The following is a 15,464-nucleotide window of genomic DNA, read 5'->3' on the forward strand; positions in this document are numbered from 1 at the left end:
CATGCAGAAGCCGAGGACGGCAGCAAAAACTCCACAGCAGCGCCCGCCGTGCTGCGAGGCCGGCCATGTGCTGCGGCCCGGGGCTGGGGCCCGGGGGTGCCACCGGCAAGGCCTGACACCAGTGGGGCACGATGGCGGCCCACCCGCGCCCCGGGCCACCATCCTGCACCCCAGCCCCACGGGGCCCGGCCGCGGCTGTCACATGGCACGGGGAGGGGGCTGCAGCGGGGCGGGCCGTGCTCGGGGCTCCCCCGGCCGCGCGGAGGCGGGCTGAGGTGGCGGAAAGTTTGCGGAGTGGCTGGCGGCGGTGGCGGCGCTGCGGTCCCCTCCCGCTTTCTTGTCTTTACTTTTTTCTACACCCCCGTCTCCCATCGCCTTCCCCCCTCAGAGGCCGCTCCGGGGCATGAGCGGCAGCCGCCACCCGCGCTGAGAAGCAGGAGGTCGTGCCGCGCTCGGCTCTGTCAGTGGGGGAAACGCCAGCGACGGCAGCGCGGGCAGCGGCTCCGAGCCCGCCATGCTCCGCCGGCCCCGCACGGCGCCCGCCGTCCTCCCGGCGCTGCTCCTGCTGCCGCTGCTCCTGGGCGGCCGCCCCGCCGCCGCCCGCTGCCCCGCGCCCTGCCGCTGCGCTGGGCACCTCGTCGCCTGCAGCCGCCTGGAGTTGAGCCGGCTGCCCGAGAGGCTGCCGCGGGGAGCGGTGCAGCTGTGAGTATCGGGGTGGCGGGCTGGGGGTACCGACCGGCCCGCGTCCGTCCGCCTGCCCGCCATCTTCTGCCCCCGGGGCCGCGGACGGGCGGGCTTTGAGGGAAGCTCGGGTGTGGTGGCGGCAGCGAGGTGCGGGAGAGGGCAGCGCCGGCCCGCGGCCGAGCTGTCAGCGGGCGCGGAGAGGGCGCCGATGGCCGCAGCGGGACAGCGTCCCCTGGGGCAGGCTGCGGCCCCGGACGGTGATGGCGATAAGCGCCCGGCAGTTCGGGCTCGGGAATGCTGCTCATTGTCGGAGAGGGCGAGGAAAAGTTCTGTTGACTTTCTTGGGCAACGTACAGTAATCATCACGTTAACTCTGATGGGGAAACTCCTATCGGTTTTCTTCGCGCAGCTCTTCGTCCCTGGGTGGTTTTGGCGCTGGTGCGGGCCCGCTCGGTCCCTTACCGCGCAGTGGCCGAGCGCCGGGCAGCGCGAACTCAAGTGCCAGCTGAGGAAAAGTTACTTTCAGTGACAAACTTTTACGGAAAAAGTACAAATTCAGCCAGCTTTCTAAAAGCTTAAAAAATGGCCGAGGAACTTCTCACATTTGTTTTTAATCGCTTGTCACTGAAAGATCTTCTATATTAGTTGTATTAATTTTCTGTTACGTTTTCAAAGCAGATCGAGATAAGGGCTTTAAAGTAAACAGGAAGACTTTCAATTAGTTGTGGCTAATTCTGTTCAATTGCCTCGTCTGGAGGTCATGCTGCTTTACTCATGAAATGTGGATGGCTGTATTGACACCATATGGAACTGAACACAGGCACGGCTCTGGGAGTTGACTATTTCCAGGACTGGTATAGGAGAGTGTGAGGGGAAAGAGACTTAATTTTTTTTTTTCTTTTTTTTTTTCTTACGTGATTGAAACATACGGATCTACTACTGGATCTGCTTTATATTCAGCAAATGGTTTTGCTTTCTATTATATTTCACCCCTCTTATTCTTTTGAACTGTTTCAGGATGCCCACTTGAGTTTTCTGAAAAATCTAAGGATTTTTTTTATATAAAGTAAGCTTTATAGTTTAGTTTCTTAGCATACATCAATGCTGTTAAAATTCAGATGCGGTAAATAAAAAGAGGAAAAATCACAGAACTTTAAGTTTTTTTAGACTTGTTTTTAAAAGCATTTTTTGTTAGCAGTAATCCAAATTTGTCTTTTCCACTTATGTTCCCGAGAGACAATAAAACACATTGCAGGGCTTTGTTAGCACAAGGGACATTTTTCTAATTAGAATTCCCTTGGTAGTGTAAATTGCCCTTATGTAAGTTCACATTCCTTTAAAAGTGTGAGAAAATAAGTTCCGCTTGTATAAATAAGCTTTGGTCTGTTGTAAGAAACCCTGCTGTGATTACTCATTGGACAGCTGTGTCACTTGCTTTTAAACTCACAGAAGTACGTCTTTGTAGGTGTCACCAAACCATGTGGTCTGGCCGCTTTTGTGTAAATATTTCTTTTGTTTGTGACAAATGCCTTAGAAGTACCCAGCTCTTTCTTCCTTCCCCTCTTAATAAGACCATGGGAGAGTGTGGGGTTGTCTGTTACCTCCAGCTACCCCCGTTGCTTGCACCTGGGATTGTGCAATCTGATAATTAATGTGTTCAGCTTTACATATGCAAAAAAAGGTTTGACTAGTCTGGATTATTGTTGCAACAAACTGCACATTACAAATTGTAAAAGACTGTTTATGAATTTTATTGCTATATGTCTACTATGTTTTCTATGAGACTCTATAGTGGGTATAGCCAAAGGCTAGTAGTTTAATTGCAGACTTCTATTCCTCTTGAGAAAACAACAGCTTTTTTACCACATTCTCAGTGTAGCAGGCGAGACCCCCAAGCAGGAGAGTGAAAGCTCTTCTGCCTGAGAAGGTCTAGGCCCATGTTAGGCGTTACACCTTCCTTTGCCCATCTGTACTTGCCCATATGGAGAGCAGGTTTTTGAAGCTCTTGCTGCATTCTTTCATGCCTTTTTTTGTTCAAAATCCCTGCTGAAACAAAATGAGAGTGACCTCAGAATGGACAATGAGGGGAAAAAAATGAGTCCGAGTTATGTCCCCTTCTTGATGGCAGGTGTGAGTCTACTGCTTTGTATGGAAGTGGCTTCATAAGGTGGAGTGTAAACAGACTGTAATTGCCAACTTCACTGTGATTTTATCCACAAATACCTTCTTCTATGACCTTGCCTTCATGAGAGGTAACAGTCAGCTGAAAATTGATTAACATTTATAATGGCTTTGTGTACAGATAGTTTTGAAGTTGGATTTCCATTTAATTCCAGAATGTGTATCCTGATATTGCAGGAATGTGGTGTTAGAGGAGGAGGAGGAGGAGGAAGACTGTTGAGCATTGGCCAGCATCCTCCATGTGTGCAAACTCCCACTGGCACTGCAGTACCCTTTGCCAGGTTTACTCAGGAATGCTAGAACTGTCGGTGGGTCAGGAGGGAAAGTCTGAAAAATGCTTTTCACTTGTGTTTGTATTACATCTTTAGTATTTACATTTTATAAATCCTCTAGTTCTCTACCAGAATTGCCAGAAAAAAAAAAGCTGTGTGGTTTTCACAGCTGTTTTTCAATATTTTCCAGACTAAAGCTTGAACATAGCAAGCTGATTTATGAGTCACTTTGGATCAGTGTCTTAAAACAGCTACAGCCTGGCTTTTTGTTTTTCAGCTCTGCTGATTTCTGCTGAATTAGCAGCTCTATAGGCCCCAGTGGGACTGATTAAGGAACTGTTGCTGGATTTGCATTTTAAAATTTGACTTGGGGCTCAGGTTTCTGAGTTCTCTAAGGAAGAAGATGATAATTGTGACTAAGTGTTGTAAATTAAATTAGAGTCTAAAAGTTATATCTGTAAAATGTGTGAAGGAGCACTTGCCTTCTACCTCTACGCATTAGGCTTCCTTTCAGTTTTTAATTAAACAAACATTGATGTTCAGAGTTACGTTTCAGCTAATTCTGAGACTTGTGAGTTTCAAAAGATGGTCATTCAAACATAATGGAACATAGAAAATAGTTTCTTTCATAGAACAGGTTCTTAGAGGGTAAAAACTGTGGCATGCTTTCTCAAGTGGAGGCAATTCTACTTAAATGTCCAATCACTTCTATTAGAAATGTGAAGATCAGGTATATATGCTTACTGTTGATATAAATAATTTCTTAATAGGTGTCTGGTTTCTGACTTTTCAGTGTGTGTTCTGTTCTATCTTCTATGACTTCTGAAATTCTAGTAGCAAAAGTAATCACAGAGGGAATTTTCTCCCCCCTTGTAATTTGGTTTTAACATACAAGGAAAATTCAGAAATGGAAAACACTTAGTAATAATGTTTGAACAATGTCAGTTCCATTTCTGCGAAGGAAAAATAGAATTTAATTTTCCAACTTTTTTTTCTTACTTGTTTTAAGGTATGTTAAGAAATGCGTTGAGTTGAAACTTACAGCTTTGCAACTGGGATGATAGATTTTTGTATTTAAGAAAAAGTGCCAAATCAGTGCTTTTAAGTTTAAGAAACTTCGACAGGCATAAGCTTCACTTAGATTATTAGTAAAAGGCAAATATTTTTACTCTTGGTTCACTTCCAACCACTCTAATTGAACTTAAAATGTAACTTGCAAGGCTTTTTTTCTTGAGTTTTCATGAAGTTTCCTGTGCCAGTAGTACTGAAGTAATGTTTAATAGAATATTTATAATACATATTTTATGCAACTATTGGTAGACAAGTATATATACTGTATGAAACAAGCAATTCAGTATTGTCTGGAGGGTTGGGCATTTTTTGTTGGTTTTTTGCTTTGGGTTTTTTTTTCTATCTTGTATTTGACAACCTGCTGTAAGTAAACCAGGTGTAAGAAATTTCTATGTATGTATTTTTTAAAGTAGGTGCTACTTGGAAAACGTGAATGTATCTTCAGTGTTAAAAAACAAACACAAAAAAAAGTAGTTTAAAACCTAGTGTTAGTTACGCTCACGGTTGCCTTGATAGACTCCAGATGGATGTGAGCTTGAGCTATGAGTGAAAGTGTCTGGCTCCAGTGTGGTGATCATGCACAGCAGTGGTTGTAATTGCAGGATTTTTATAGTTTAAGGACTCTGCCAGATTTTTTTTTTTTTTTAGCATGTTATAACTCCAGCAGAACAAATCTACTCACGTCTGTTACTGTCTGGTAGGTCCTTTAGGCAAACATGCCTTAAATAAACCTTTCTCAGAGTTTTTAGGTAAAATGAAGAAGTGCAGGTTTTTAGCACTAATGTTGAAAGCTCTTTGTTGAAATAATTACTGATTCCTAAGTCTTGTCTGAAGTGTGAACAACAGTAATGTTAGGCACTAACAGCCATAACTTAATTGAATTTTGGCTGTTTATTTGCATAGTTCTTATAATCCCTACAGACTAAAGCCAAATACTGAATTAAGGGGAAAAACTGTCTCTACTCTGCCTTTAAGGACCAAGTTAGATTGCTGTCTAGATTTTGTAGCAGCATACTTTTTCAGTATTTACGCTTAAGAATGCAATGTGAGAATTCCAAATCTGTGCAGCTTATGCCTTCAGATGTTAAACAAAGGGATTTTCTCCAGTCTGTGGCCAGGAGAATGTTTTCACTAGATTTTTAAGCAGTGTAGGATGCAGTCCTCTAACTTTAGTGTGGTTAACCTAATATACAGGAGAGCTGAAAATCGTAATGGTGAAACTAAAATTAGTGGGCTTTTGAAAACATTGACAATATATTGGTTTTCCATTGTTAAGAGGAAAATCTGTAGGGGTATAAACACCTGAAAGAAGGCACAGATGTATATCAGGTGCTTGAGTCCAGAGCTGAGTCTCTGAAAACATCCCCTCTGTGGCCATGTGAAGGTGGTGGAGTGCGTTCCCCTTCTGTAGGTGGCTCTCTCCCAGTCCTCAGCCCCCTTCTTTTGTTCTGGAAAATGCCATTCGCACCTGCATCTCTGCCCTGTGCACACTCCTGTGCAGCTCTGGCTTGGGAAATGCAGCCCATCTCTTTTCCTTGTCTGTTGCCCTGAGCCAGGCTCTGGTGCCACAGCTCAGCAGCCTGCTGGGCCTGGTCCATGGGCTGCCTCAGAGCACACCTTACAGCTGAGTACTTATGGTACCCTTCATAATACACATACATGTCTGGGATTATTTTTTATACTTAATTTTTATTATTACTGGGGTTTTTTTTTAACTGCCAGCTGCAGGAGTGGACAAAAGTGACAATGAAACTGTCCTGGCAACATTGAACGAGTTGGTTGGAAGAATCTAAACCAGAGTTTTACTATCCATGTGTTCTGCTAAGGAAACATAGGCGCCTGGCTGGGTTGCAGCATTACACCTGTGTCTGAGGATGTGGGAGTCATGGGTGCATTGAAACAGGAGTTCTGTGGGTTTCCAGGGCTTAGTCACAGAGCAGAATGCCTAGCACGGACCCTGAACTTGGCTTCATTTGAGCCAGTTCTGGTCTATGTGCAGCAGGGATATGCTGTTCATCAGCCTTCTTGACTTCTGGAACTGAGGGTGGAGAGTAGACCCATCCATGGCAGTCAGGCCTGTTTTGTGTGCTCAGCATGGATGACTGTACTGAGTCATCTTCCCCAGTAAAATGAGGAATTGTGTAGTTTCCTCATAGATTCAACTTGAAATAACACTTCATACCTGTGTGGCTTGATGAGGACCACAGGTATGGTGGATCACTCTAGTGCTTAATTAGCATGGGGAGGAGTATCATGGACTGTGAACAATTTTTTTTTCAAAAGGGTGCTTTTTAAAGTACCCTTTACCTGATGCTGCAGCTGCTCATTACTGGGTGTGCTGATTAATTTCTTTATATGTCTGCATTACAGACACTCACTAGAGTGAATTTAAGAACTCATTAAAAATAATGTTGTTTTTGTTAGCTGGCTCGGATAAATGCAGTGTTTTAACTTGGAACAAATTCCTGCAGATGGCTGGATTGATGCTGGTGAGGTAGTGATAATCTGTAGCAGGGGAAGGAAAAGTGCCCATTTTGGTGGATGAGTGACTGAGAAGGGGACGGCCTTCAACAGAGCTAGTCATGGTTACAAGATGAGTTGTGAGTCTGTACCACTTGTGCAGAGGTTTGGAGATGTGCAGGTTTGTGTTTCTGCAGTTAGCTTTCCTGTCTTTTACTTTACAGTCACTCTTATTTCTGTTTCCAGTACTTCTGAGGCTACAGCAAAAATTTCTTAGGACTCTTGTATGGTGTCAGTTATTTGAGCGTAAAGATGCATGGCACTGTAAGGAAAAGTATTTCTTATGGTCAGCAAGAAGTGTTGCATTTTTAGTACCTGGCTTGTATGGTAGCAAACACTACAAAGGTGCTAACAATTGCTTTTAAACTGCCTCAGTGTATACTGGGGATCTTCAATACAACATGGCACAAGCTAAGTGTTCAAGCTACTTCTTCAAGTGTAATTATATGAGGTATTAATATCACTAGTGTACTGACATCTTAAAACTCGGAATTAGCCCTCTCTACATCTGTTTTCTTCTGCTATTTCTGAAGATCTCCATTAAATTTGGTTACGTGGTAATGGTGTCCTGAATTTTGTGGAAGCATGAAAATACAACTGCAATTTATGGGCAGTCCTCTTGTATTTCTGAGCTGTGGATTGCTTTTGAGACATGGGTGAGAAGAGTGAAATATTATGATTAACCCAAGGAATGAGACTGCAGTGACTATTGTTTTTTGAATTTTTCTTGTTAAAGTAACAAAGAGGTGGTTATAGCCATATCTTCTGTTGTAAGGGGATGTGGGAGAGGGGTTGGTGTATTTGAATCAAAATCTTAAGATGTTTTCCAGGGTCCTATGCACATTCTAGTGAACGGTTCTATATTGTTCAGAGATACCAGGAATTTCTTTGACGCTGCTATCAGTGATCAAGGTATTTGCATTTGGGTATTTATACCGTGTATAAGCAAATGAGTTTCTATTAGAATTTTACTAATACAAAAAAATCTTCTTAGGTACTTGGGGACAAGTGAGAACATAATTTGGATTGAAATTGTACTGCTTTACCTGGTATTGTATGGCAAAACTGACAGGATGTTTATTTTTGTAACCTCATAGGGACTTAAGTCACAACAAATTATCTTCAATCAAGACCAGTATCTTGGATCACCTTCATAGTCTTCAGGAAGTGTAAGTTAATTTGTCTTAATTAAAAACCGTACCAAAACATAAACCCCAACCAAAAAATACCCAACCTGTGTTTGTGTGTGCTAATTGTATAGTTATTTCTCTAGGGATGGTTGCTTGAACAACAAAGATACTTGCTGTTCTGATATTTTAGATTAAGTGAAACTGGAATTTTTTTTTAATTCTGAGGTGACACAGTTTAGCAAATCCAATGTATGTACTTCTGATTAACATAAAAGCTAACTCTTTCTTTTGTAATATTAATAGGAAGTTGAACAACAATGAACTGGAGATCATTCCAGATCTGGGACCAGTCTCGGCAAATATAACTCTTCTGTCTTTGTAAGTAGATCTTACTCTTGTCCCTGGTTAGTGGAACTAACTCTACAGGGTTCATGGAAATGTGTGCATTACAGAGATTAAAGTAAAATAATTGGAAATAGAGCAGTTTGTGGTTAGGAAGTTGATTATGTCATATTATTTAGTAGTTCTTTAAAATGTGAATAATTGAGCTTAATCCTTGTTATTTTTGTGCTTCTCAGATACAAAGACTGCATTATAATTAATTTATGTTGTGGTAGTGCCTGGAAGCCTCAGTCCTGTTGTGCTAGGCACTGTACAAGCATCCATAAATGTTACACAAACTTGTACAGCGCTGTCTTTAAAACAAGACTTACACTCCGTCATTATGCATTTTGGCTGAGATCCTGATGTGTTAAATCATGGCAGAATTCCATAAATTTCACTGGGCAATACAGGGAAATCCCCTCGAGATGCAGCTTCAGATCAAGTATCTAGGATAGAAGAAGTTTTGCCAATGTCTTGAAATTTTTTTTTTTGAGCCCTTTTTAATGTGTGGCACATTTTTTTATGACTGCAGTTAATACATTAATACATTAAATCATTACACATGATTGTGTGTCCATGTTCATTGCTTTTCATGAAAGAAATTAGCAGGTTACTTGGTGTTCATTTGTAGTATGAGTATGAAGTTGCAAAAGGCATATGGGGCCCATAACCAAAAAAGTTGATTTTAAAGAAAATCTTATTCCTGATCTACTAGCCATAAATTAGTTGGATTTTTTTAATGTGATTTAGTTTCAATAAACTGTGGAAGGAAGGTGTATTAGAAAAAAGAAAAGACCTGGTTTTCGTGTGTGGGATTTGCGTTTTATCAATGTGTCTAATCTAATGAATCTGAAGTGTCTGAAGGTATTAATATGTAGCCCTCTGGCCAAATCCTGTCCTTGAATACAAATTGCAAGTTACCTTTCTTGAACAATCCTGAAGGGTTAAAACAATACAATAAACTTTGGAAAGCTGTTCAGTTAATTAAATTGATCACTATTCAATTGCTTACATCTGGTGATTTATAGGGGTTTGTTTTTACTTTAGGCCTAGGTCAGCCAAGTCAGCTGGTGCAGCCGCTGTGTCTGGGCTGCTCTGTTTGAATAAGAACTAAGTGACATTTGATACTGATGTGTTTCCTTACAGGTCAAAATCAGAAAAGAATGAAAGAAAAAGCAGATGGTGTCTGACAAATAACTGTTGAATTTAAGCACTTCTTCTATTTTGTAGTAGCATTGGTATTACTTTTACACTGGCATAGCACTCTGTAGTTTAAGCATCTAGTTGATCTAAAGATTATATTTCTCATATATATAAAAATCTTACCACCTTGCTAAGGTCCTTTTTGTCACAAGGCTAGAAATATTAGCATAATTGTGGTTTATATTGTCTTGCTTTACTTATGAATTCTTAGCATTTCTCTTTCTCATGGAAGCTCAATGAGTTTAGAGGAACCTAAAAATCATTCTTTTGCAGCTGTGCAAAAATTTTGGTTTTCTTTTGAGCGTATAAATGATTATCAGTCACTGTTGAATTGTTTGTTTCATATCCTTAGGTGGCTTGGGGCATTTGCTCAGGTGGTCAAACATGGAAAATCTTCATTAGATCTGTGCTATGCACTGTATATATTAACACTTAAAAAAGAAAAAAAAAATTCTAAAAGCTTTTATCACACTACTAATGCAGTTAAAGTTGCTCTGGTTGGATGTTTTCATTCTAATTATGTATGTGGATAAGGAGATTACGGAATGTAACTGTGCTGCATTTAATTTAATACTTATTCTGCTACTACAGCAGAGATTCCTGGAGTTTAATATGGCAGAAATAATTGTGTTAACTTTTATAACTTAGCTTTATAATTTAACTCTTTAATAAAGAAGTGTGAACTTACGAATTCCAGTCTACAGTAGTTAAGATAATTGTTTGTTCTATATCAAAACTTGATTTGATTACACTTCTTATGAGATACATATATGTTGGTTCATTACTGTCATTTGAGAAGTCAGCTGTTTTATTCCAAGGAATCTTCAAGGAAAGCTATAGAAGTGATACCTTCTTTTCTTGCCAGTATCTTCATTGTTGAAGAAGCTATATTACAAGACTTTTTTCCTTCACTTGTTAAGAATTTTCACTGAGCTGGGGAACCTTAGAATTTCACCTGTTCTGCAAGAATTTTCTTGCCCTGCAGAGAAATTGCACTGCTGGTATGTCTCCATAATAGTGCAGGTATCCCCACACAGCCATGTATGTCTGAATTCTTTGAAGAATATAAACAGGCATGGGTGGATTATCATGTTAGTCCAGTTTCCATTTCTGGAGCTAGCTCATTTCTAGCTATCTAGTTGATATTTTATCTAAATGAGATATTTACATAATAATGAATTATTCGGGATAAACATACCCAGAGCAGGAGATGTTCCCAGTCTCATGGTCCTAGTCTGTCTGTAACATGAAACAACCATGCTAACATTTTGTTTTTACTGATGCCAGCTGAGGGTTGAACATCTTGGGAATGAAAAGTATCAGGCAGGCACACCTCCTCACCACCACCCTGGGAGATGTGCCAGTGTGAAGGAGTGAGTATACAGGGATATTCAGGCACACTCGTTACATGGATGGAGATTTATCTATGATTTTATTCATGTGATGAGTATGTATCTTGTTACATGTCATAGGAGAGCTTGTGAGCTTCCTGGGAATCTGGATACTACTGTGAGCTACACAGGTGATAATTTGGGCTATATCTGGTCAGGAGGCTTAGGTCAAGTCTCTGAAAATTAAATTGCAGGATGTTCTTTTTGCACAGCCACCAAGCCCTTTTATATACCTTCTATGAGAGAAGGCATGAAGAGAGCAGTATATTAAGGCAGGAAGAGGGAAGTTCAGGTATTTGCCAGAGATTGTCAGCACAATAGCTCTAGCCAGGAGGTCAGGTCTCCTACATGCTGGCAACATAAGCTTTTGAGGAGAGTATTGGATTTAACAGCTGCTTACCACAGGTATATAATGTGCAGACACCACACACACTAATGTAGGTCTATTTATCTATCCCTAGAAGGAAAATGTTATAAGTTTTCTAGTTTGTGTTCCTTAAGTAAATGTAAAAACAATTAAATTAATGGAGAATTGCTTTAAATTGTTGTAATAGAAAATTCTTTATTTCTTGGAGGAAAAACAACTTACTTTTTACTCTTCCAAGATAGGTGGATTGCTTTTGTGCCAGGTACAAAAGTGGGCGCTAATGCCCTCATTCCAGAAGAGGTGAAAATTCTAAATATTGTTTCCATGCTAATGACGTTGCTTATCCAAGATGTACCAGTTCTATGCTATTTATCCTAAAAATCTGCCTGAACCAGTGATCTTGACACATGAGAAAAAAGCTAATATTACCTACCTTTTAGGTCTATCACAGTTGTAGTTTTGGACCTTGGGTACAAATCCAGAAGTAGATAGAAACCAAATAGTGTAAGTACGACAGCCTTGTCTAGAAGTCCTGCTTGGTGTTTAACTACCAACTACTACTTGCGTAGGGGTTTTACTTTAAAATTCTTCTCAAAATGTTACCTACTTTTAATGTTACTAGTACTTTGTAAGGAAGAGACACTGATTTGCAAATTCAGCAGTGTTATTTAAGATTTTGTTTAAGGATATGCAGTTCAAATAAGAAACCCATGCTACCTTGCAGAATTTAAAGAAATGTCTAGTTGTAGACAATATCCAACATCATCAGTATACTGTATCCTTGAGTACGGTGAAAAATGGAAGGTAGCAATGACTATGAAGAGACAGAACAGCTTTGAGTATTAAAGTATCCTGGCTCTCCAACTCTCCAACTAGAATTTATTGTTCTTATCAAAACATATGTGTAGAACTAATATTAAAACCCCCATGTTTCTCAAACCCACATCCAGGGTATGTTCTGTAATAATCCACTTGCAGTCAGTAGGGATTGGAAAAGCTGTACATGCCCAAATCTTTAGTGCATGTAGAGAGATTCTGACATTAGACTAGTTTTCAAGAACAGTGTTTTAAATAAACTTGTAATTTTACATTTTATTGAATAGGAGATACTTTATTTAAAGGCACTAGAGCATATGGCGTACATGGTTCAAATTGTTATGTTGTGAGTACTGATCGTGTTAGTCTAGAACACAAACAAATATTTGGTCTTAGTAAAGCCAGCGAGGAAAATGCAGAAGTCGTGGTGTGGAAGTTAAAGGGTGCATGAATGAATCACGGTTCAGGAATGTTTTTCAAGTCTTAAATTAATGTGTGTTTTATATTAGGTTCCTGCTTCACTATTTTTATTTTTTTCAGAATGTGAAATCTTCTGTTTGTAAGAGACATAACAAAAATGTGACATGGTGGAGGTTTTTCTCTGTTGTGCTGGGGGAATCCTCCAACTATCTGTACAGGGAGCCTTTAAGGCAGGGACTATAACTTTGGAGTTCTGAGAGAGTTAAAAGTACGCCAAAATTGAGGCAGATTTTTGAAATGTGACCATGTGTTTGTTAGATGATGAACAGAATCCACAAGCCACTTCTCTGAAGGTTTTCTACAGCCTTTGGTTTGTAATGTCTTTCTGTCAATATGTGCTGAATTTAAATTCACTGACTAAAGATGTGTCTTGTATCCTGGATGTTTTAAATGGTAAATAAACAAAAAGTACTAACAGAAAAGGTCAGGAGATTAAAACAGGACAAAAGAACTGTAAAGTAGCCAATCCTAGGTGACTGCACGGGTCACAAGTTTTCGTAGCAAGAAAAATATTTCAACTTTAAGTTCAGCTTTCTGGTCAGCCTCTACAAAATTAGCCTGATTACTTATTTTTCACACAACCATAGTTACTGAAGAAAAGTGGTAGTTAATCGCTTCTACTATTGAGAAGGGATTTTTTCTGTTTAGTATCGTGTGTCCCTTTCTGTTTAAAGCATGGAAAAGTGTATTTATGTATGTTATGTGATAATGGGCATCCTGGATAAGGCTTCAGATAGTGATATTGAGAAACAAAATTCAACTACTTGAAGCAAGCATTCAAAGTAAATCATGCATTTGTCTCAGCTGACAATTTGGAAATAAGAGTGGTAGTTTGTGCTTTGCGGCAGTAACATAAACCCCTGTGAAGGGCCTTCAGTAAAGACAGAAGGGGAGGTATGAGAAGTTTGCCTCTTTGTCATCTCACAGTAGTCTGGGAGTGAAAGCTGTGCATAAAATACAGGAGAACACTGTCTCGGTATGCAGTTAGAAAGCTGCAGTCACAAGAAAGATGTTTAGATGAAACTCCTGAAAATGAAAGCTTACATTCAGTGGGAGTGGATGCCTTTCCCTTCTGTGCCTGCCAGAGAAAGTGGTATTGTTTGTTTATAAAGCTAGCATACTAAACTGGAGTCTGGATCCCAGTATGAGGAAAATGTTGGTCAAATATTTTACATCCTTGTCATCTCTTCAGCTACCACTTTATTATGGGAAGGATTAAGATTTGGATGCTGCCTGGAAGAGTTTGTTTTGAAGAAGGATTGAAAGAAAGGATAGAGGAATGCCAGACTGGGCTTCAAGCATAAGGCTACTTGGAGAATGTCCCAAAACTGAGAGTGGTGGTAAACCATGTGTGACTTGGTCTGAAGCTGTGAGCAAAAAGATAGAGTGAGAAACTTATTGGAATTAGTTCTTGCAGTCTTTGACATTTGGTGTGGAGACTTAAGAGGAAGTAAATGAAAGGATTTTAAAAGAAACCTGATTTAGTCAGACTTACAGACATGGAAACTCAGTTTTTATGGCAGCAATTTAAGCTGATGGGAAGGTGAAGAAGTATGTAGAAACCCAGACTTTTTTGTAGCAAAAATATAAGGAGTGAGAACCTAGATTAATGCTTTTGCAACGAGAATGGAAAAGAATGCAGATTTTATGAGCTATTTGCAATGGATAAATCTGTCATGATTTTCTAATCGTAGTGGTAAAGGAAAAGGTGAATTAAAAAGAGTAGTAATGGACTACAAAAATAGAGAACATTGTTCTGATATGACAGAATGGAAGAGTGGTAGGAATTTTACAGGGGAGTAGGGCATATGATACGGAAAATGAGAGATGTGACAATGAAATTTGAGAGGTCAGGCATAAGTGTTTGGATTAAGTTTTAGAGAATTGGTGGTACTGATTGCAATAGAGCAGTGAAATCACTTGCGCCTTGAGTGAAAGAGAAGTGGATGGGAGAACATTCCTCACCTTGTATTAATGATTGAAGTTAGGGTTCATCTAGAAGGGTGTGCCATCTAAACTGCCAAGACTTTGGGCTGCACTCTCTAAAAGAGAGGGTTAATCTGTAACAATAAAGAATAGGTGTTTTTATTTAGGAACTCTATACAATAGAGAGATGATTTATAATACTGGAGGGAACTATGCTGGGTTTATCTAGGTCATATTTAAAATTTTCTAAGATTTTAGCATTAACTAACTGCTCACCAGGTCTGCAGTGAGCTATTATTTTTTTTTGTCAGCTCTTGCCAAAGTAGTGATGCTTGCATTGCTTTTGTTTGCAGTTGTTAAAATAAAGGGATGAACTTACACATTGACTTGCCTATCACATGCTAAGTAACTTTTGATTATTTTGGAAAAGGCAGAAAACTGAATTGGAAGCAGACATTAGATTATTAAAAGAGTTGGGAAGGAAAGCTTAATAAGTTGCATATTGGTGCGATGAGTGGAATCAGAAAACAATTGTTATGGAAGTATCATGTGTTTGAAAGTTTGGATTTGTCTTTCTTCTTTTCGCTGATGAAAACATATCTGATCACAGAGTTGTTTCTGTCTGCATCTTTCTCTTTCCCCTTTCCCAGTTTATGTTTGATTTGGGAATCAATAAACCTTTGGTTTCAAGTTTTGGACAGGGTATCAGTAGCCTACAGAGTTCTGAGTTTTTGTTTCCTATTTTATGCCTGTATGCCATAAAAAACAAAAAATATAAAAGTAGAGTCCTTCTGACATCTGGCTTGAAAGAGGAATGAAAGGCATGGATCATGGAATGAGGAGACCTTCAGAAGAAAGAACTGCTTGCTGCAAGGAAGGCAAGAAGCTCATGCATGAAAGAAGCATCAGACTTGCAAACCTAACAGTAGAACTGGAAGTGAGCCAGAATCTGGGTGCTATTTCTGCTGACTTTGTCTTGGAGAAAAACAGTTTCACTTGTAGTATTTCTATGACTAACACTTGAAAATACTAAAAAAAA

General features: G+C 39.9%; 1 protein-coding gene across 1 annotated transcript in view; it reads left to right on the top strand.

Annotated features, from left to right (window-relative positions):
• The first annotated feature begins 267 nt into the window (after positions 1-267).
• LOC131591754 (leucine-rich repeats and immunoglobulin-like domains protein 3) overlaps positions 268-15,464 on the top strand; it is a 37,969-nt gene continuing 22,772 nt past the window's right edge. Inside the window, exons 1-3 of the mRNA XM_058862778.1 lie at positions 268-702; positions 7,826-7,897; positions 8,162-8,236. Of these exons, the coding sequence (XP_058718761.1) occupies positions 515-702; positions 7,826-7,897; positions 8,162-8,236 (335 nt within the window). The 5' untranslated portion in view covers positions 268-514. The remainder of the gene's footprint in view (positions 703-7,825; positions 7,898-8,161; positions 8,237-15,464) is intronic.

Source organism: Poecile atricapillus, chromosome W (assembly GCF_030490865.1).
Source record: "Poecile atricapillus isolate bPoeAtr1 chromosome W, bPoeAtr1.hap1, whole genome shotgun sequence".
NCBI classification, from domain to species: domain Eukaryota; kingdom Metazoa; phylum Chordata; class Aves; order Passeriformes; family Paridae; genus Poecile; species Poecile atricapillus.